This window comes from Periplaneta americana, chromosome 12, assembly GCF_040183065.1.
Source record: "Periplaneta americana isolate PAMFEO1 chromosome 12, P.americana_PAMFEO1_priV1, whole genome shotgun sequence".
Taxonomy (NCBI): Eukaryota; Metazoa; Arthropoda; class Insecta; order Blattodea; family Blattidae; genus Periplaneta; species Periplaneta americana.
This window is the reverse complement of record NC_091128.1, coordinates 86,932,640-86,956,714: the sequence shown is the minus strand read 5'-3', so window position 1 is coordinate 86,956,714 and position 24,075 is coordinate 86,932,640. Positions and strand designations below refer to the sequence as shown.

Here is a 24,075-nt window from a genome sequence, read left to right as displayed (position 1 = left end):
GGCAAGTGCATTGGTATATATATCATTGAACCAAGAGTTGTCTTGCTTCCCAGTATCAGTCACATTCTCATGTCCATGATCTGATAATGCTGGGCAGTGGTGAAGATGTTCTCTGAATGTTTTCAAAATAATATTGTTTTCTCCATTTGTCACGTGACTTTTGTGACACATGGTATCTACCATACCTTCATAAAAGACAAAAGATAAATGAGTATGTGCATAAACTGAGACCTGTACTAGTACCAGATATAAAACTGATAACATTTTGCAATGGTATGTGCTTTTGAGTAGGTTTTGCAACAAAGTTGAGGTTTGGTGAAAATAAACATGTGAGGCCATCACCTTCTTGCATGGCTACATTTACTACAGTAGTAGTTGTAGTAGAGGTAACAGTAGTAGTAGTAGTAGTAGTAGTAGTAGTAGTAGTAGTAGTAGTAGTAGCAGTAGTAGTAGTAGCAGCAGCAGTAGTAGTAGTAGTAGTAGTAGTAGTAGTAGTAGTAGTAGTAGTAGTAGTAGAAACAGCATGCAATTGAATTCCGGTCAATTAATTTTTAGCTATAAATGTTACTATTTGAAACAATGGGTAGAAATTTTAGATTTTTCTTAGTTATTCAACGATGCTATATCAATTAGTAGTACATAAGAAACACCAATTAAAAGGAAAGAGTTTTTGTTAAGAAATAACTAGAATGACTGTTAGTAGTATGGAATATATAGTAATAAGTATTAATAGTAAAATGTAGTTAAGGGTGGTTTCCTGGAAAACAGAAATGTAAGAGGATCACCATTAACGAATGATATAAAAAATTGTACATAATTTTTATGACAATAAATATACATATACCTATCAACTACAGTATTATGTTATTTAGAGTAGATGGAATTGGTGACAGTGAAATGGTATTTGGCGAAATGAATCCGAGGTTTAGCCATGGGATTACCTGACATTCGCTTTACAGTTGGGGAAAACCTCGAGGGATGGGGCCCAAATGGGAATCAAACCCACGCCCAACTGCAGCTCTGGATCAGCAGGGAAACATGATACCATCTGAGCCAAGCCAGCCAGCAGCTTAAACTTTAGATTTAAAATAATAATAATAATAATAATAATAATAATAATAATAATAATAATAATAATAACAATAATGATAATGATAATAATAATAATAATGATATAATAATAATAATAATAATAATAATAATAATAATAATAACAACAACAGTATGGTTACATGGCTCGAATGAGTACCGAGAGGTTAACTAACAGGATATTTACTTATTTTTTGAGTAAGAAAACTATAGGAGCTTGAGTTAAAGGGATGAAAATAGATATACAAGAAGTGGAGATTACTCAGGAAGACATCCAAGAACGTGAACCCCTTAAAAAGAAACTAAGAGCATTTCAGAGCTTCTAGGAAAAACTTAAACTGAAAACAGGCAGCATGTGAACTGAAGAAAAAAAATAAACACACAGAGCATGAATGCAAGAATAATGGAAAAGAGTTAAAGCAAATCAGTTGAAATAAGGTGGTCCAGAGCAGGCCAGATCGAGAATGAAAATGATGATGATGATGATGATGATACGTAACTTTTTAAACTAGTTATAACTACTATTATACTTACCTCATCCTTTGACTTGTAGCAAGGAGGATTGAAATTTGGACAGAACTGCATATCAGCAGGAATAGACTGAAACAAAACCAGATACGTAACTCCATTATGGGAGAAGATACAAACGTTGACACACATCCAGTGAAAACTCGATTCACCAGCTCCATCAGGAGCACTAAAAAATGATACTGGATACAAAAAGACGATAAATGAGGGATCTATTTTTCGCATTTTTAGTAGGTACTTCACATGTGATACAGTATATGTTTTTACTTTAATACATTTATGACCATGAAGATATTTGGGTATGTCTTACAAAATTCTTGCTGCAGACCACTGAGGTAACATTCTGCTGCTTCTGTACTTTGTACATTTCAAAATTATGCTTCAGCCCAGAATTCAGGGGGGTGGGGGTTGATGTTCCAATGTAGTTTTCCAGAATATAATGAGAATAGTCAAAACATTCACTAATAGGAGAGGCCTCTGATATTAGCTCTGCAAAAAATCCGATACTTTTGATGCTTGTGAATAAGAAAGAACGAAATATTAAAATGTTTAACCACTTTCGAATTTCAGATGCTTTATTTCAGAGCTGCTGGTTTGATATACTATTTTCTTTAATTTTCCAGAGCAAAAACTGTCCTAAGTGAAATTTACACTTTGTAATCTTAACACTGGGAACATGTGGTGAAACTAGCACTGAGGTGATTCTGGTGATATCTGAAGTGAAAACCGTTCAATTTATAAGGGATTTAGAACTTGTTAAGTTCATGAGACTACTTCTTACAGTACCAGTGTCTTCCTCTACTGCTGAGCGATCATTCTCCTCTCTCCATAGACTTATATTCTACACTAGATCTACTATGGGTCAACAGCGAATGAATGATGTAGTTATCATTCATTTTCACAAAGAAGCTGCATTTAGATGTCGCTTGTTGTAATGAAGATAAGACTTTCAATAGCTTCAACATAAATTATATTGAACTTGAATGTGGTTTTCCTTTTCTGAGTGAGCACCCCCAATAAATTTTACAAGTCGGTGCCTATGTTCCATCGTATATGCAAGGCATAACAAAAGCCTAAACTTACCAAACCTAACCTGTCACAGATTCATATATGCCTACCTATGCAAGGTGTGTAAGCAGAGTATGAAGGAACTTTTTTTTTACTTCAGCGCTAGTTTAGCCCTTATAGATGAATTATATAAAGAACTTCAAGTGTTAGTATTGTCTCAAAGATGTCTTTGAAACAAACTATTCATTCAGAATGTCCATCTGTGATTATGTTAACTGCTGAAGAAGGAAGACATATTGTCGTGATATGAAATTACTCAAATTTTCAATTAAGGACAGGAGAGGCTACAAAAATGGTTTTTGAATTCAGCCTCATAAATTGAATGATTTTCACTTAAATCACCGTAACTACCTCAGAGCTAGTTTCAACTATTTAAAGGCCAGTATAAAGGAAATCTGATAATAGTGAGAAAGAAATTCGTAAGGGAGGGGGTTAGGAGGGATTGAGGTTGCATACTACGAGTCATTACAAACAACTATTCTATTTAATTTCTCTAACGATGATTTGTAAGATCATACAAAGGAACTGACAAAGTAGGAAAATAAAACAATTAGATATCGTATATCAGATGATGACAGATTGTGTATTGAACGCAAACAACATTATAACAGCTATGTACCAAAATATCATCTATGTATGTTGAAAAATTTGGGTAAAACAGGCTTCTGTATGCTACAATTTAGCGACACATCAGAGTCACATTGTAACACAACCTCACATTACAGTGAGAAAGGAATTCGCAGATGGCATGACATAAAGTATTACTCTATGTAGCTTTCAGGTATACTGCCGTCTAGTGTTCGTTATCGAAAGGCCATTTCTCGAATGTGGCGACGCATAGCGTTCATTATTTTCCACATGTTACCATTTCTAGCATGGGGTTGAGTAATCTACTATAAATAATCAGGGGTTATTGCTATGTTGAAAAACAATGATCATGTACTTGCACTCCATGAGTAATCACAGTTTTTTCACTCACTGCTATCCAAACACTCGTACTTAACATAATGTAGTTTTCTCTTTTCACTCTTCCACTCACAATATATTAACCCTTAGGTAGTTTCACGGGATGTTGCGAACATCCCAGTCAGATATTACGGAGCTCGTAACTATATATTCAGTACGCCTGTACTTCTGAAACTTTCAGTACCTTTATTGGAATTGGTAACACAAGAATAACTGTAAAAAATTTTTGAAATTGGAATTGGCATACTCGAGATAATAACAGTTTAAATGGGTGGGGTGGTTAAGCACGACTGCTTAAGGGTTAAACTACAATGTCTACATTAATTCCATCACGGAACTAATATTTTTGCAAAAGTTAGTATATTATGCACTTGAACTCCACAGGAGCTCCACAGCAACTAACCCACACATCCCTTTTTTCCTGTATCAGTATTAAACGGACTTGCCTGGTTTACTGCACAGAATGTTTGATTCACCAAGTTATATAAACATAAGTAAGCAAAAGTCTAAAGCAAAATGATTCTCACTAACTTGCATGCAATTTTTCGACCTGAAACAGACTCTTGCCACACTCAAAACTCTTCAAACTCATTGTCTGGCATGTAAGATGCATGCCTAACAATGCAGAAATTTGCTGCACCATATTCCGAAACAGCAACTGCAATTACTACTAATGATATGTGTGGCGTTACTCTTTTTAAAATCGATCAATCAGGAAACTGATGCGGATCTGGAGAAATAACAGTCTGGGAACAATAAATTGTGGTTTCACTGTATGCAGCCTATGTGTAAAGTAAATATGTGAAATATAGCTGCACTTACAAAATGTTTTTTAGGTATTATAGTGAAGGAAAAAAATCGAGTGACTAAGGATGACATTGTAGATAGATATTTATTTGTCATCAACATTTATATTAGTTATGGTGTACCACAACTTATATATATGGGTTTCACCATAACTTTCTATTAATATAACTATAATTAGCATACAATCTCGACAGCCTGTTAAACTAATACACTAATAACTCATCTACTCTCGCTATTAACCCAACTCCAAACAGTCAATTTCTTCTTAATGATCTTAAATGTCCACCATCTGTTCATTACACACTTACGTTCCTTTCAGCATTCTAATCTTGCTAACTAAATTTATATATAATTCCGTCTTTCTACATTACATCTAACTCGTAACACTCCACCCAGTTATACATCTTTTTTCTACCTAATACACGTCATTATAATCTTATTAAATCTTGACATGAGTATCTAGTTCACTTTAGTTTGATCATTAATTTCTTAACCACAATCAACACTCAGAAAAAGGATGACATTGTAATGATAGCTCAGAAGTTTCCATTGAGTTACTTACATGATGTGAAATGAAGCATGACAGAGGTCCAATTTCAGCAAACATCCCAACCTAAAAATGAACAAGAAAAGAATAGGGTTAGAATTCAAGATGGCAAGTATTAAAAACCTCAAAATAAACTATACTTTACATTATTAGAAGTTTTACTGTTCTATACACAACAAGTCTGAAGAAAAAAAAAATCACATTATTGCAACTTTTATCTTGCTATTACAATAAAATTCTTCTTGGTCTCAAACTACTGCATATGACAACTAGGCTACTACATTTTCTCAACTGATTTCGACTTGACAACCATTTCAATTTCAGCACCTTGTACTAGTAGCCTACTACTGTACTGTACTATTATCATTCATTTCATCAACAGCAGATGATTGGTAGTAGTACGAAAACCAACCTACGAAGCAATTTCTGGAAACAGACTGGATGTATATACAGACAACACCAAGACATTAGCCAAATGACTACAAGCATATATTAAGAAGATATTAATAATAAATTAATTTAAATTACTACAGGGATGTATTAAGAAGAAATTAAAAATAAACTAATTTAGTCTTTATTGACATGTTGGATACGAGAAGATGCTGAAATTAATTTAATGTCTAGCTCAGTTAGTCGTCAAATCAAAGTAATCAAAGATTACTTTTTTGTCAATAAAACTCAAACATAAAGATGCCAGAGTAAATATCTAGTCTACTATATATAATACTAATTGTGAATTAAGATTTATGTCCAAAAAGCTCTTTCCAACTATTGCATTGCTACTAGTACAGAAATAACAGTTTGGGTAAAATAACAGAAATACCGTACCTTGTTCACCTGAGTCACCACCGCATCAAGAACCTCTCCCTTGAATGGTCTGAACACAATGGCCTTATACTTTACTGGATACACAACAAAGCCTTGTCCGGGCTGAATCAACCCAGCACCTATGCTATCGATTGACGTGACAGCTATCACGAAACCATATCTACAACAAGGAGGCATAAATTATGCAAATGAAGGAGGAAGAGAAGGATTTTCTACTCGGTCTCATTCATTTACGAGACATAACACTACTTCATGAGCTCAAGATAAAACTCATGCTCTTCTTTTTTTTTTTTCATTATCATGACACTAAATTTGCTAATTCGTGAATCTATACAACGCTCACTTCACAAATTTGCTATTAGGTTGATGCAACACTATGTAGCATTATTTTGCCGTGACAAAAGTTTTTATTTGAAATGAATAGAAGATAGAAATTAAAAAGTAATATATTCTCCTACATTATCTATAAATCTGCTGATGCTGGGATAGTTGTTTTGATTATGTATCTGCGGAAATCTGCTGGTTTGGAGTTAAAGAAGTTGTCAAGCCAGGTTTGTAAAGCATCTTCGTTATCAAAGTAGTTCCCTTGAAGATTGTTGGATAGAGAATGTAACAGGTGAAAATGTGAGGGTGCAAGATCAGGAGAATATGGGGATGTGGAATCATCTCCAAACCACCAAGCTCCTGAATAACTGCTTCCATCATGTTAGTAGAGTGCAGTCGTGCATTATCATGTTGCAGGCTTCCCAGTCGTTTTTCTTCAATTGAATAGCCGCCCAGAACAAGGGTAACCCTCATTTCTCATAAGTTGACTTTTTCGTAAATAATGGTTGTTAATGATGCGTTATGTGTAATGCTTGTACTCGTATTAAAATCAGCACACATGTCTGATTGACAACATCGCTCTAAAAAATTAAAAGTATATACAGTACAATGTGGTTTTCCCCATTTTTTTTTTTTTAAAGAATTTCGCATTTGCTGGTTACAACCTTGTTCTGGGCAGCTAGTCAATTGTGGCTCCAAGGCGTCTGAGTTCTTCTTCTTCAGCTACAGGGGTTAGGCCTATTGGTCTGTTCCATCTTCAAGGCTTAAATCATCTGTCCATCTTATTTTCGGTCTTCCGACATTTCTATATCCTGTTGGTGCATAATCCATAATTTGTTTTGGTAATCTATCGCTCGTAATGAGGCCAGGGGACATTTTTCTTACTGTGAATCTTCAAGAAATCTGAGTTATTGGCCATAAATGTCAGCAGTTATGGTTACATTTCTGGGAACTATTTCACACCTTCTTCATCTCACTTCATGCATAACATCATCTTTGGTGGATGGATATTAACTTTTGTATGGAGTGTTGTGTGTTCTTTTTCTTGCGGCACTTTGACGGCATTCTCCCTGTACACAGCACAAATGTTTTGAGCTGCCTCCGCTGCCTTTGCTCTTCTATTATGCTAAGAATAAGTCGGAAGTGTTCTCTTTTTCACTTGACACTCAATCTTTAGCTCACAAATATCACAAACTTTCTTCAAATCCGCTAAATTCAAGGCATATTTACAAGCACAACACTCCAAATAACAAATAATAAATGATAAACAGTCTCTAACAATGCAGTGTTGTGAAGACGAACAAAAATGCTATGAAGTTATGCATCAAGCATCAACATAATACTTTGACATGGTCTGAAATAGTTTGTGTTTTTCATTGTTAATAAACTAATAATCTTAATTAAATTAAGATATTTGAATCGAAATATACAAAATATTTTCAGAGAGAAAATAACTGTAAAAAAAAGTGATATTGCTGGATAACAAGTTTAATGAAAATCCATTCTATGGAAAGTTTGTTTCATTTGGACAAATGAACCAACAGATTTCATTTGGGCAAATGAACAAACAGATGGATATAAAATTAAATTTCTTGGATTTTCATGAACTCTGAAATGACATCACTGGTCATTTTGACTAGTGGCTGGAGCACTGGACTTACAATCCTGTGCACCCAGATTCGATCCCCAGTGTACCCCTGCTTTATAACTCGTGTTGGCAAATCTCCATTATCATTTCATCTCATCACAGGTGTAGTGTAGACCAGTCTCTTGTGGCGCACCTTAGCAACGACTCTGTCCTCTGTCAGTAAATTGGTCTACATAAATGGCTTCGTATGGATGAATGATGTGAGTCGGTTAGAGTCATAATTCACATGCTCCAAAAAATGAAAAATTGAGATACCATTATATTTCCATGCGTTACCTGTGTAGAACATGATTCAGAGGTCAATTTTTCACATTTTTGACATGATGCTTGTGTAAACGGGCGACAAACTTCCCAGTTTCTGTCAAAAGACTCATGATCCACTGGATTTGTGAGTTCTATTGTATAGCACTTCTCAACCAATCATCGATCAGTATTTTCCTCCCGCTTCTCCATTTCTTGTTGTGCAGAATAGGGTTGTGGATGGATATCTTGCATGTGTCTTGTTATTTTTAAAAATATCAGTGAATTTAGCGGCTGTAATTGAGCATTTTGTGTAATATTATGGTAGAGAATGTATCACCGGTTGGAGAGAGAGGACGACCACGGAAACATGTATCAGCTCCTATTAATTTAATAGAGAGACTAACATAATAACTTCTCGCATCTTTGATAGGTTGAATACTCTTGATATGTCTTTTTACAAGTGCGACTGATATCTGATGGATGTGCTGCACAAAATAAAAATTCAACTTTTGTTGCTATGTGCATTTTTTTGGCTTTCACAAAAAGCCCCACCACGTATAAAGGAAACGAAGGTGTTTTTTCCAGTCACTGATCATAGCTATATTCCTCCAGATAGGGTATTCGAAAACATGGAAAGGAAAATTAAAAAGATAGAATTTACAGAACAACCTGAAACAATATATGATATCATTTCAAGTCATGCAATACTGAAATTAGTAGGAAAAGACTCCAGTGTTGTTGACTTTATAAGGATGGTATGAAAAAAGCATTATGAAATCTTGGTTCATGGCATTTTCAAATTTCCAGATGTAAGCACATTTATATTAAGCGCAGAGTAGGAGATAGAATTGCTGTGTGCGGTGAACTCGCATACAGAAATGATCTTGGCGTGTTTAGATCTTTATATAATACTGGAACCAATGCAAAAGATATCTACCCAGAAAGTATTGAAGCAAATAATGCTATCTCTTTAGAAAAAATTCAAGATGTTGAAAAAGTTTTGTGTGCCCACTATGGAGAAAATTGGAGAGAATTTGAGGAACTCAAATTCTACATGTATGTCATTGATGGTGCCATCCATTGGATAATACTGAACATACATGCGAATTGATGGAAGCAGATGTTAATCTTGTGATATAAAGTTAAAGTAACATAGTCAAGAAAATCTGATTTCTTTTGTATGTTGTAAATTGAGGAGTTGACTCAAATAAGGGGAGTACCCGCTTTTCTATGAAAATGTAGTTTTTTTTTTTTTTTCATCTCTAGAATGTTGTGTCATAATTGCAATATCTCTGGCAATAGCTTATACCATTGGAGTTTTAAATTTCCATCAGAAATTCTCAGATTGTTCTCAGAATACTTAATTTCTCTATTCCAAGATTTGTGACTTATCCTTCTCTCTGACTGAACCCCCCCAATTTATATTGCACTGTGTTATTTTATAAAATGTACTCATCTAAAGAATTTAACAATTGGAAACCTATTCTTTTACAATGAATTTTAAAATATGCTTGAGGCAATGTTCTTGTGTAATATTTTAATTTGTTACTATCAAATCCCACATGATCCCAAATGATCACTTTCTAAACTCACATGTTCCAAACGGAGCACTCTCAGAACACTCATGATTCAAAGGTCATTGTCAAAACGTGTATGATCCATAATTTAAAGCTAAATAACTTTTACTCCTGTATAAATAAACACGATTACAAATCTGAATAGTAGTTTTAATCATTGCTCTTTCATTTATTAACCTTCACTGTGAAGAAAATGGACTCCAAGTATTACAAATGTTTTCCTTAATTTGTAAAAATTTTCACTTCTGGAACAAGTGAGTGAGTCTAACCGAATCACGTAAGTTAAGTACTCGCCATAAAAAAAACAATGATCATTCAATCATTTTCAACATTGTAACACACATCACAGAGAAGGCAGCCTCAGTGAATGTACAGATGTATCCATGCATGAAAATATGGTGATGATTGTCCAAGTGTTCATACACAAGTACACTTTCTAAATGGCAACAGACAAGACATGAATTGGTAAAAAAAAAAGAACAACTTCCTAAACAGATGTACAAAAAACAAAATTAAATTCCATTGAGGAGAACCATCTCTAAATCAAACATAATATTCAAATCATCATGGAGACTATGACCTTAACTTGGACTCATCCAATTTGGGTCTGGGCAAATATTTCCTAAACACAATGATAAGAGAGAAAATCGTTGTAGTAATGAAGACAGTAGTTGACACCAAAAGACAGACTTGCTATCCATCAAAATAGCGATACATCAATAAACCTGTTCAACTGCAGCATGTGCTATTAAATTAATGTGGTCTCATCTGGTCTCGTTTCTGACCAATGCACAATATCCCTCAGTTCTTGTACAGTCACTCCAAAAAAGATTGAGCGCACTCTTGATAGAGCATGAACTGATTCCCAACACTGCATTCACACAAGCACGTCTTCTGCATTTCAGGTAAGTTTACATGTTAACCAGATCCTTATTCGAATATGGAAGAAAGAGAAAGAATAAGTCGCAGAGCTGCGTGGTAGCTAGCGGTCCCTATTACAGATGAGTGGACAGTCTGTAGAATACCTCATTGCTATCTGAGCACTATCCTGATAAAGCTTGGTCCATCGCCTAGCTGTAGAAGCAGGAATGCCATGTCTCTGACCAGCCTAAGTTGTCGAAAACTCTACCCTCACAAGAGCTAAAACTGCTGACCTTTCTCTGAATTCTGCCATTTCATGAATGATCATAAACAAAGTTTTGCTGCCATCTAGCGACAAACATAACATAAGATTATAGATTCACTGTTTTTAAATGTTATTCAAACATTCCATCAGAACACACACAAGAAATCTGCTCATTTTTCATAATAAAAAGTAAAGAATTAAACATTAAGATTAATTAACTTTTCGCAAAACATTATCTTTAAATCAAAAATGGAAAATTTATCTTGAACATAGGAAAAAAAAGTAATGAGCTAGAATTGAACTTGCAATCTTCAGATTTGTTTCTCTATATCAAAGATATCACACTTAGGAAATGTGAAATTAGATCTTATAGCAAAATTGAGAACTGGTACAAAGTTACACTGATCAGTACAAAATTATCCCAAATGACTGTACAATTTTGGGAAATGTTTTTCTTCGTTTATGGTTTTACAAGATATCTTCTTTCCTATTCTTGTAACTGCTATTTCATGATCATTATTTTGAGTGTGTTTTCGGTTTCATATTACTATAATTTTTCAAACTTTCGCCCAGATCCTTTCCTTACTGTCTTCACAAGAAGATATAGCTTAAAAAACTATAAACCTCACATTTATTTGAATAATCAAGAAATTCAGTACAATCCAACTCCTAAGATGTTATGTTATGTTTTATTTAACGACGCTCGCAACTGCAGAGGTTATATCAGCGTCGCCGGATGTGCCGGAATTTTGTCCCGCAGGGGTTCTTTTACATGCCAGTAAATTTACTGACATGAGCCTGTCGCATTTAAGCACACTTAAATGCCATCGACCTGGCCCGGGATCGAACCCGCAACATTGGGCATAGAAGGCCAGCGCTATACCAACTCGCCAACCAGGTCGACTAACTCCTAAGATCCTAGGATTAATTTCTGATGAAAAACTTTTATGGAAAACACATTTAACCAATGTTGCTTCGCAGTGTCTACCACAATTAAATCTCTTGAAGATCATAGCTAAAAAGAAATGGTGATCACGACAATGCGCTTGTTTTATAATGCTTATATACGATCAAAATTGACCTATGGATGTGAAATATGGGGAGGAGCATCAGCAACTCATCTACAAAAAATTTCTGTTCTTCAAAACTCAGCCTTAAGATTATACCTAGGAGTACCAAAAATCACATCAAATGTTGCCCTAGAAATTGAATGTAATATTCAACTAATCAGACACTATATATTTCAAAAGGATCTAAAAATACATTTAAAATTGGAAGCCTCATCCAGATCTCAGATGTTCTTCAAACTGTCAGATGATATCCTGTGTAATTTCTATAAAATAAAAAAAGAAATACCAATCTATATCACAGACACACTCATTGCTAAAACTCCAGTAGTGAACTAAATTCCTCCATGGAAATTCCAGAATATAGCATACAAATTCCAGGAAATCATTCCAAAAATGTTCCTCCATACATTCTTAAGTTAAATGCCATGGAACTACTCTGCAGCACACATAAGGAGCACCTTCAAATTTATACAGATGGATCTCTAAATCCTAATAATGGGACATCAGGAGCAGGGTATTATATTCCAAAATATCAAGAAAGTTATTTCATACCATGTTCATCCCCCTCCAGTCTTGACACTGAATTGCTAGCTATTGATGCTGCTCTTCAGTGTGTTACTCAAATTTCTGAAAAATCTATTTGCATACTTACCGACTCCAAGGGGGATATATTTAATATAATTAAATATGTACCAAACCTATAAGCACATAGAATTATTCCAATTCAGAAACAACCAAGTAAACTAAAAGAACTCCAAAAGGAAATAACATTTCAATGGATACCTAGTCATTGTGATATACCTGGAAACGAGAAAGTCGATAATATTGCAAAACAGGCAACATATTTGCAACCAAGACCTCTTCAAGTGATATCTCTAGCCAGTGCTTTTGTTTCAGTAAAGTCTCATTTTACAAACCTATGGATCAACAATTGGCTCTCTTCTGACAAAGGAAAAATTTTACAGTCTGTACAAAAGAAACCAAATGACCCTGGAAATGTACAAAAACTTGCCCAGACATGTTCAAACATTTTTAACAAGAGCCAGAACAGGTCACATTGTCACTCAATTGTACCTACACCGATTTCACATTTCTGATAATCCTACTTGTCTGTGGTGTAATAATCATGATGAAGATCTGTAACACATTCTTCTATACTGTCCATCCATAAACCACAAAAGAAGTAAATTAAAATCATCAGTACCAGTTGCAGAAGACACAGCCCTGCAGTATATATTGACTACACCTCAATTCTGGCTACTAGCAACAGGCATCTATAATGAACACCGATCAAAATACCCCTCATTTCTCGTGAAAAACAACAACTGAATAGACTACAGTGGACTATAGTGGACTTTATGTTGTTAGCAAACAGCTGGATACATTAAGAAGATTGATTGATCCTTTCCACTGGAAAAAAAATACTATCAACACATCATATTATAATAGCAATATGTTATTGCTATCATTTTCTAATGGCAGACTGCTGGATTCTGGGCCATCAGTCTTCTGGCTTCCCAATATAGCTTGGTCAAATTTCATGGAGCTGCAAATGGGTGTTTCCTGCATTTCATAAAGTGATCCCTGTTCATAATTATTTCCTCTTGAACATGGTGCAGATACTGGAATTATAAATTCCTATTTTGTGCAAGTGGGCTGCAAGACAAAAATGACTGGTGCTCAGGCAAAAAGTAGCCGTGATGGCAATATTTGCAACAGTAATTATTATATTTTTTCGCTTAACAGGCATTCCTATATTACTATTGTAACAGTTTTCCATTGCCATAACTGAGACACAGCATTTCAGTGACTTTAATTTTGAAATTTTAAAGACAACATACTTTCCTGTACAAGTTCCTTCAACTTCAGTGTAGAGTTTCTGCTTTACTGTCTCCAACAACTGAGGGCCAAAATAACGAGGATGGAGAAGAATCTCGTGTTCCAACGAAATCTGAAAGATTGCAATAATTTAATATCAACATTTTCCAAGCTCGAATCATAAACCTAAGTCTCAAGTATCCAGGAGAAAAACTACCAATAATAGAGTTTTGTAACTCAGTGAATAATAGATTTATTAAGATTCCACTCACAGCAAATGAAAGAGGATATCAATAAATCTCTATGCGTGCACTTTTTGTAGCATGATAGATGTCCAGACGGTATTCAATTATTTCTTGCCAGGTTTTTTCCAGATCTCCGGAGTGAGCAACAATTTTATTTCTGAAGCAGCTAGGATTCTCAGACATAAATTCTCCAAATATGTCACTGGGGTTCTGTAGACAATGTATTTTAAGTAACTCAATTAAAAGAAATCTAAAGAGGTTAAATCTGGGATTTGGGAGGCCATGTTATGGGTCCACCTCGTCCAATCCAACACCCAGGGAAGCAGTTATCTGATTCCTGACATATGTCATGTAGTGAGGGGGAGCTCTGTCTTGTTGAAAGAAATATCCTTCAGGTATCTGAAGGAGGACATAATTCTGCAGTATGTCCAGATAAAATATGAAGGGTACACGAGAAAAACGAACAATGTCACATTTCCATTAAGGTTGAGATATTGATATATTTCAGTATAACTTATTACTGCAAAATTTATTGGTTTTTCTATCTGAAATTAAGGAAATGATGAGTGTATCCCTGGTTTTAATTCTCCTTTACCACTTTTGGTAAAAATAACACTAAAGTTTGTAGTAATACATAACGACATCAGCCTTAAAGGAATTGTGTCATTGTTCGTTTTTCCTGTCTACCCTTCATATGTATGCATTCATACCTAGTTCTCTCTATGAAAAAGAATGGATCAATCATTGTTCGCAGTGTAAGGCTGCATCAGACATTGATTTCAGGGCTTTCTCATTCAAGCTCCCTTACTATATGCAGATTTTCCAATTCCCAATTATGCCTGTTGACTATCCCAGAGACATGAAAGACGAACTCATCAGTGAAAACCATCTGCTGCAGAAATTCACTGTCACTGCCAATCCTCAACAATATGCTGATAGGGAATTTGTATCATGCAGGGATGTCATTTGGTTTCAACTTCTGTACTAGACCTACTTGAATTCTGTATGCAAGAAGGTGTAACCTCTTATGAATATCATTATGGAAATCTTGTTTGCACTGCCATTGGAAACTTGAATTCGGCAAGTCAGTAACTATTCTCAACTTTCTATTGCACTGTAAACGTCATTTTTACTGCTAGTTGTGTACATACAACATTGTCATCTACTAAGGGTTGAAGTGATGTCAACTTCCAAACTTGAGAAGTTCCTCTGTCATACTTAACCTTCTGTTGCTTCGTAAACACCACTTTAATTAATGGAAGAAATGTGCACTAATGATGCATTAGTTGTAAACACCATTTTGACTGCCAATTGTGTACAAAAAACAATTCCACCTACCAACGATTGAAATAATTCCAACATATAAATATAAGAAGTTCCTCTGTCATTTGCTGCAAACAGCATTTTCATATCTAAAGAGAGTTAAAAACCTTTCTTACAGTTTTTGACCTGGACACCCAATATTGTTACCTGAAGGCAACTAACATACGACACATTATAAACAATGTTTTCTAAAAATAGAGTATCAAACAAAATGACCAAGTATCATGCTCACTTCAAATTTTGTTACAAAGTTATGGATCAATATGTTTAACTAAGGGATATAAAATTTACAATATCACAATTGTCTGAAACAGTAGCATGCGCAGAATTTTGTAAGGGGGGGGGGGGTCACTATTAAAATTGTTCACAATTTACATTATTGGTATTTTAAATTTGTGTAATATTACTAACATAACTTTTTCTAAGTGTTTCCATATTAGGAATAATAATGAGGAGGTTTTAAATTATTAATTTCATAAAAAATCAAAAGCAGTACTTATAGATAATTAAATTATTATTATTATTATTTTGTTATGGATATTTTATTAATGTTATACTATGTTCTAATAGAACATACCTATTCATGAATACCCTTATAAAATCTTTGAAATGTATTTTTTTTTCACCCATATAATTTTTAACAAACAACAAGCTAAATTTCATACCACATTCTAGTATATAGAGTCATGAAGCTTGACGTGTTGAGAGTACTAGGAACAATAGACTGTGCCGGTACTATTTCGCATTGTCTGTGATGAAGCGATAGTAGTGATCCTAGCGGTTAGCAACTATCTATGGATGCATATTCTTTACGTATTGAGCTTCGTGACTGTATATATTAGACTGTGTTCATACTGTGTCAGCTTCATTTTATTACAAGATCAGTACTAGGCAGTAGGTCTCTCTATAATAAAGATAGCATTGTTATAATTCGAACATGCAGGAACATCAAGCACAGAAATTATATTGAAGGAGAGGTAGGAGGACTATACCTTATGTCGATGTAGATTTTGTTACTCTGACAGTGAAAAATTAGAGTAGGGAAAACGATTAGCTTATGGATTAAAAAAATACTCACATCTAAATATGCCATTTTTTAAAGTTCAGGGGGGTTTCAAATGCGGTAATACTCCCTCCTCTGGTTTGAAAAAGCATGGAATTACTGCATTCTGTTACAAACATCACCATTATCAGTCGTCCAAAAGAAATCCTTACATAATAAAATACAAGACTATAGTGAATAGGTGTCGTCTTGTAATTAGTTTGTTTAGCAGTGATAACTTTCAGTTGAGAATCAAGATCAATTTCAATTATTATGTCAGTAAGTTACCTATCAGATATAAATACTGCATACAGTATGAGAAGAAGACTATAGCAAAATGGTTCGTCTTGTAATTAGTTTATTTGGCAATGTTAACTTTCAGTTGAGAATCAAGATCAATTTCAATTCTTATGTCAGTAAGTTACCTATCAGATATAAATACTGTATACAGTACGAGAAGAAGACTATAGTAAAAAGGTTCATCTTGTAATTAGTTTATTTAGCAATGTTAACTTTCAGTTGAGAATCAAGATCAATTCCAGTTCTTATGTCAATAAGTCACCTATCAGATATAAATATTGCATACAGTACAATAAGAAATACTAATGAATCTTTAACCCTGCTGGGGAGGAGACAGTGATGTAGTTTGTTAAATCCCCTTAAACTTTATCTACCTATTTATGATTTTCAATAATGAATGATATTGATTTTCTTACTAGCAGTTTTTAATGCAAAATTTAAATTTTGTGTTAGGCCTATATTAATGCAATGCCTCATCTATTACATAATAATGATATAATTCAGTTTATTTCTAGTCTTAAGATGTGCAAGATGATCAAGTTGAGACATGTTTAGTTACATCTATGACACAATGGATTTGATGCATGTTACGATATTCTGAAATTTAGCTCGTGTCTTAAAAAATTGTGCTGAGGTAGATGAAATGTTACAGAACGATTGTGGGGAATCTCTTCTACCATTTATTGCTGCTCATAGGAGGAACAAAATGTTCATAGGTGGAAGGCAATCATCACTGAAAGACACTAGTTCTGGAGTTCCAACCACATCTCTTACAGACATAAACATTAACTTTCTTGCTGCAGTTGTGAGAGACAACAGATGAATAACAATAAGGAGGTTGTCAGAGATCCTAAACATTTCATTAGGTATTGCCCATACATTGGTAACGGAAAAAACTGCACATGACATGTGTTATATGCAGTGGGTTCCAAGACAGTTTACTCTCAAATAACTAGAGGTGGAACTCAAAAGAACGTTAAGATGAGCAAGGTCAGGATTTCTTTCAAAGACCGTAAGTGGAAATCTAACTTAGCTACATTATTTTTCACCCTGAAAGCATGCAACAAAGCTATGTATGGAAATCTCTGTCATCACCAATATCAAAGAAAGCCAGTAGTGGCATCTGCTGGAAAGGTCACGGACATCTCATTTTTAACATTCAAGCAATGGTTTATCAGCATGTACTAGTACATACAACTGTAACAGGACAACTGAAGATCTTTAACAATCAAGCCAGGCAACACATCTCAATGCAACAAGGTACATGCTGCACCATAATAATGCATGACCCCATGTTGCAAATACAGTCATGGCATATCTCACCAAAATATGTCCATCATTCCTACATTGCACACTTGGCACATGAGTTGTTTTTTTTTTTTCTGTTTTCACAGGAGAAGAAACACATTTGTGGGATGCACTCTCAGACTTCAGGACAAGTGATGAAGGCTGTGGAGGAAATTCTGAAGTACCTATCAAAAAATTGTTTCCAACATCTGACCATTGATAGAAATGCTAGGACAAGTACATTGCAAGCAATGGGGACTACTTTTGAGAAACATTATCAAAATTCGAATAAATAAAGGCAGGATGCAAAAAAAAAAAAAAAAAAAAAAAAAAAAAAAAAAAACTAAACAGCCCTCATGTAAGATCAAAATGGCTGATGAGTTGCTTCATCTTCCAGTCTCAAATGCCATCCTTCTCTACTCTCCAACATCTCATTTGCATTCAGTGAGGTTCCATTGCAGCAGTGATACCAACCAGCATGTCAGCTCTTTTTTGGTCTACTGTTTTTTTTTTCCTTGGAGCTCGAATCCAATTTGGTGAAACCTTGATGCTTAGCAGCACCACTCAAGGAAGAAAAAAGTTACTTTAATCACTAAAAATAACCTCTAAGTTGTAGTAAACCATTCCAGAGACATAATGTGATCACCGAGAAAGCTAAAACCCACCCAACCTGCCTTAATTTTTTTATACTCCAACTGATGATTTTGTCTAACATTTTCACACTCCTGTGGTACCACCACGATGATTCACTCCTTTTTTTGCTATAGAGTCTATTTGATTATAGGATATTAGTAGTGAGTTTATGAGAATTTATGTTGGCTAGATTGGAGAAGGGATGATGTCATAAGATTGACGTTATCATTATTATGACTAGTTTTTGTCTTTGCTGGAATGTATTGAACATTTAATAACAGTGGTTGATGTGTAAGTTTATTTATAAGACTATGGATTCTGGTGGTTAGTTTGGTACATGTGTAAATTTATTGTCAGTTGGTATTATTGTAGCCTACGTAATTTAAATGATACACCGTTAGGGCCTATATGAAGTGTGTCGATGGTAAATCGTTATGGATTTCATTACTGGTCTGAGTGAAGATAAGCGAAGGAGTGCACATTGGATTTCTGATTCCAATTCTGAATCGTCTTATGATGAACATGGATATGCCTGGTATATTTCTCGGTATTTATGTATGTTGAGCGTGTATGTGGATCTATCACTTGTTTCTTTTTATTTATATTTAATTTGGATTTTAAATTTGTACGAGGACTACGGTTATAGATTAGATGGGTTAAAGGAGGGGATGGCTAAGTGACATGAGGCTGAGGTATGTGACAAGTTAGTGGGTTAGATGAGGGGATATCTGAGTGACATCAGGCTGAGGTACGACAAGGTTAGTGGGTTAGTTGAGGGGAATTTTCAGGACATGAGGCCAAGATATGTGACAAGGTTAGTGGTTAGTTGAGGGAATATATGAGTGATGTAAAGCGGAATACTGTGATACTATGAATTCGGTAATATCCAAGAATCAGTCGCTGTTTTTCTATACCAATAGGAGATCGATGACGCGATATATGACGTCACGGACGATCATAACACTTCAAAATATGATTTTAATCGGGGGCTGCTGCCGCCGACACCACCACTAGCCCCACTTTTCTTTCTCTCATCCTACACCACTCCACTGCACTCCCTTCCTCACATATTTTCCTCTACTTCTCTCTTTCTCCCTCTTCATACTTTATTCTACAAACCATTTTATATTAAATTGGAATACATGACTTACCTTTGAATACGCTGGAATTCTATCCTTGAACCTATCGTCTAGTGAACCACTGTCATTACGCTACAAATTCGTTCATGAACAAAACCTTAAAAATTATACTTATCCACAATTAACACCAAATACTTCCAAAGGTATTAAACATAATATGACTTTATTAATAGAACTGAATTCATTAGTTTGCTATTAACATTATTACAGTTAATATGTCAAATGCACGAATTAATTTTAACTTATATTGTACACGAAGGTAATATAATAAATATTCGAATGATGGCGATACTACACTCATTCACTATTGGTATTAATTGCCTTACTTTACGAACTGTATATTATATCAATTCACTACACCACGCCCTTTAGTATTCCATTAATCTTATTCATGCAAGTAAAATTGCCACATTTTTATTAAAACATTTTTTTTTACTTGCAATGTAAAGTGCGGAGGTAATATAATAAGTATTCGAATGATGACGATACTACACTCATTCACTACCGGTATTAATTGCATTACTTTACGAACTGTATATTATATCGATTCACTACACCACTCCCTTTAGTATTCCATTAATCTTATTCATGCAAGTAAAATTGCCACACTTTTATTAAAACATTTTTTTTTTACTTGCAATGTAAAGTGCGGATATACGTGAAGTCATACAGGCCTATTACATCATCAGGTAAACAGCGACTACTCCTTGGACTCTACCAAAATTCCTTATAAAACAACTGGATAATACGCACAGTACACCAACGTCGGTAGTCGATGTTGCTAGCTGACCACTTGTCACTGGGCTGTACCGAGCCATGTCAAACAAAAGACAATCGAAATGGTGGTAGTAAAATTCGTGACTATATTTTTAAATAATTCACTGCATTAGTCAAGTGCAAGGTGTATGCAGTACAATGGCGGTGTTTTGAATGCACCAAAAGAAAATGCAGATGCAGTAAGATCTTAAAGTAGGTTATCACAACGAAAAAAAGGAGGAGAAAGGTGTGTTTTAAGGAATATCATTCAAATTAAGGAAAGTAAATTTCCAGTTAATGTTCACTAAAGTGTTAAGTACGTAATTATAACCGCGTTGCCGTTTTATTTGTGGTCTAGAGAAAATACGTCTTTCACGAATAAAACTTTTAGCAGCCATCAAATTATTCACCGCTTTCATCATATTATTGTTTATCAATATTAAGAAACAAAAACTATCATAAGACCCATGACCGTCAGGATCATCTTGGCTGCCTGCACATGCGTGGACTTGTTAATAGAAACCTAAACTAACCAAACCTAACCTTCGTATAATATGCAAGATGTGTAACTGAAGCAAGAAAGGATCTTCTTGATTTGATCTGGAATGTATACACGAAAATAAATTCAAGTAAGGATCACGCTGTCACTGCATAAGAGGTCCGCGCATGCGCCATAGCAGAACTGTTCCTGTCGCGAGCCCCTCATCTAAGCCACGTAATTTACTCGTAATACTTACGCAAATACATCTTGTCGCTAACAGTGGTGGTATATCTCAGTATAATGTTCAGAACAAAGGAAAAAAATTTTCTAACGAAGCCACAGACCAACGTCATATCCTTATGTTGGCGACATTGTGTATTTAGGTCAATTTGGTTTTAACGGCACGGTTCAAAGCTATCGTAGCAAATTCTCCAATTCAGCGTGCGCGTTCTTCTTATAAATTCAACGATTTTCACTTCCGAAATCGTCGGAACTATTTCGGCGCTAATTTGATCCAATACCGGTGTCTTTACTATTAAGGCGCTGGGCACTGTCCTAAGCTCTGTCACTTAACCTAACTAAAGTGGATTGACAATATAGTCATTTATTTTCATTCAATGAGTAATACAATTTGGGTCGGTCTTTAGTACTAATCGGTAGGTACTAATAGCTATCTTTACTAGGTGCCTAATTTGTAAACAGCTACCGGTATGAACAATAACTTGCATTTTACAACATGCCGGCACATGAAGTATACACGGGTTATGTTCAGTTTAGACCAAATTTTGATCAGTATTTAGACACCGGTTAATATTAAAGATGCTCCAAAGGATTTTTTAAAATCTTTTACATCATGTTACAGTATCAATTTTCTAATATTGTATGACTCTCCCAATATACTTACATGGTAAAACATTTTAAGACTTGGATATTTATCTTACAAATATTAATACATCATCTTACTTAACATACGTAAAAATTCTAGCCGTAATTTTTATTTCGTTAACAGTATACTTCCTTTTATAAGTGCACACAGCTTTCCTCATTACTTCACTTCACTGCTATTTATTTACTTATGCACGCTCCATATGAATTTATCCGGATATTAGCGTCAAATCTGTGTATCTTGACCACTGCCTGCTGGATCACATTCTATAGCTGCTACAGGATGCGATCCAGTATGCAGTGATCTTGACTCTCCCAATGAGCGTATTTCGAATCTCACCGGTGAGCAATCCGATGGCATCACGGTGTTCCGAATTCCACCGATGACGTCATTGATGCTCCACTTGCAGAGGTGGTGGCCGTCTCCATCAGCCGCCATCAGTGAATCTGATTGGTTCTTGTATAGGGCGGGCATTAGCAGACGAATAACATCGTGCACTGTTGTGTCATGGCGGTGTGTTCTGCTGTATTGTTTATAATGAGCACAACCAGAGCCTTCTTTAGTTACAAGCCGGGGCCATACGTCGGCAACACTGTAATTATCTGTCACCCGGAGGCTGACCGTACAGTACACGTGTTTGTGCTAATGCCGATTTCCAATGTAAATTAATGTTACAATATAAGTGTGTGTCGATGGAATTATGTTTGCGGTCGTACCAAACGTTAATTGTTGATGTATTATAAACTAAATGCGTGTTGGTGATAAAAAAAAACAAGACAATAAATGAAAATAAAATGGTTGCAGTCTTTGGGAATTTTTACGGTTATGGATGACAAAGTAATTGACTATTCTATTAAATATTGTATAACCACATTTTTATATTCTTATTTGTGATTTGTGTGTATCAGAATTCTAGTCAAATTGTTGGGTCTCGCCTGCTATATCAATAAAGTTACGCCGTTGGTTTTCAAAGTCATTGTAAACAGTTGTTTTGTGATCCCATAAATGTTGCAGTTTTGTTGAAGATTCGGAATGCCTGCTATACGTCAGAACTATCTATAATTTGTACATGCATATAATCACTTTGTTGGTTTGGTCAATGTTACTTATGTCCCGTCCACTATAGAGACATAGGCCAATTTTACACATATTTAGTATAACTTGTTTCTTTGACAGGTTAGGTTTGGTTAGTTTAGGTTTTTGTTATAGCCTACCTTGCATATACGATTATAGCGCAACATTGGCAGTGATAAAAGTGAAATATTCGTTCAGTGGGCGTTGGATACTCTACATTCACCCACTTGGTATTTACAGGATTTAAAGTCCACTGAGTTTACGCTAATTGATACATACATGTACTTAATAGATAATGTTGCGTTTTGTTACGTATTATGTTGAAGGGATGTGTTTTCATTTTTTCATAGATTGTTTTACTTGGCTTAACTGTATTTACATCCTCATACTTTTATTATAATAGGAATGTCAATAGTTTCTTCTGCTTACATTTTATTTTAGGCCTATTTGCATAATTCACATTCTTAGCTTGTTTTCTGTAGTTATATTTATTTAAAATTATATTTTAAAAAGTTTATAACAAATAATTTAGGATAACAGTATTTTTATGGTGACTGGCCAGGTTCAAACTAAAACTGGCTTCCTGGACATCTGAAATATTTATAGAAAAGCACGACATAATCACATGAAATTAAAATGCATATGATATCCTACACCTTTCATTTCAGAGGTGAAACAACATTAAGCGGCAAAACATTGTCAATTTACTAGCCACAAAGGTTAATTGATTGGAATAGGGTATTGCGAAAGTACGTCATTATTTTATTTATTTTTGATACAAGTAACATTTCTTTAAGTATTTATTTATTTTCCCTTGTACCATCAATAAAAAAACAAGTATGTTTTTATTTTTTTATTATTAATTATAAGTGTAGTTGCTACGACACATAGGCACACAGCACTTTCTAGGCATCTGAAATATTTGTAGAAAAACACTATAGATAATCGCATAAGATAATATTAAAATATATCCTAAACCTTTCACAGATGAAACACCATTAAGTCGCAAAACATTGTCAATTTGCTAGCCACAAATTTGTTAACTGAATGGAACTTAAGAATACTGCGTAGGAACTTACGTCTTTATTGCATTATTGATTTTATTATTTTCGGTGCAAGGAATATCTTTTTTATTTATTTATTTACCTTCGTACTATCAATAAAACATGTTTTTTTGTAATTATTTTAAGTGGCAGCCTTTGTATGTAAGTAGCCTACTTACGCCGTATTCTGAAGTATAGCTAATTGATTGCAATAAAACACTATTTTC

The 24,075-nt window shown here is 34.7% G+C and overlaps 1 protein-coding gene across 4 annotated transcripts in view; it reads right to left on the bottom strand.

Annotated features, from left to right (window-relative positions):
- The window catches only part of LOC138710656 (DNA-directed RNA polymerase II subunit RPB7), a 28,940-nt gene extending 6,928 nt beyond the window's left edge, over positions 1 to 22,012 (bottom strand). The window contains exons 1-7 of one of the 4 annotated variants that reach the window (XR_011335287.1): positions 21,750 to 22,012; positions 17,873 to 17,998; positions 13,663 to 13,772; positions 5,834 to 5,993; positions 5,021 to 5,071; positions 1,624 to 1,689; positions 942 to 1,075 (exon numbers count right to left, since the gene is read on the bottom strand). Coding sequence is in view for 2 of the 4 variants with exons in the window: in XM_069841700.1 (XP_069697801.1) it covers positions 1,624 to 1,689; positions 5,021 to 5,071; positions 5,834 to 5,993; positions 13,663 to 13,772; positions 17,873 to 17,998; positions 21,750 to 21,761 (525 nt within the window). In the remaining 2 variants the exon portion in view is untranslated. The remainder of the gene's footprint in view (positions 1 to 941; positions 1,076 to 1,623; positions 1,690 to 5,020; positions 5,072 to 5,833; positions 5,994 to 13,662; positions 13,773 to 17,872; positions 17,999 to 21,749) is intronic. The other 3 variants (XR_011335288.1, XM_069841700.1, XM_069841701.1) reach the window with 3 other exon arrangements.
- Positions 22,013 to 24,075: the final 2,063 nt, after the last annotated feature.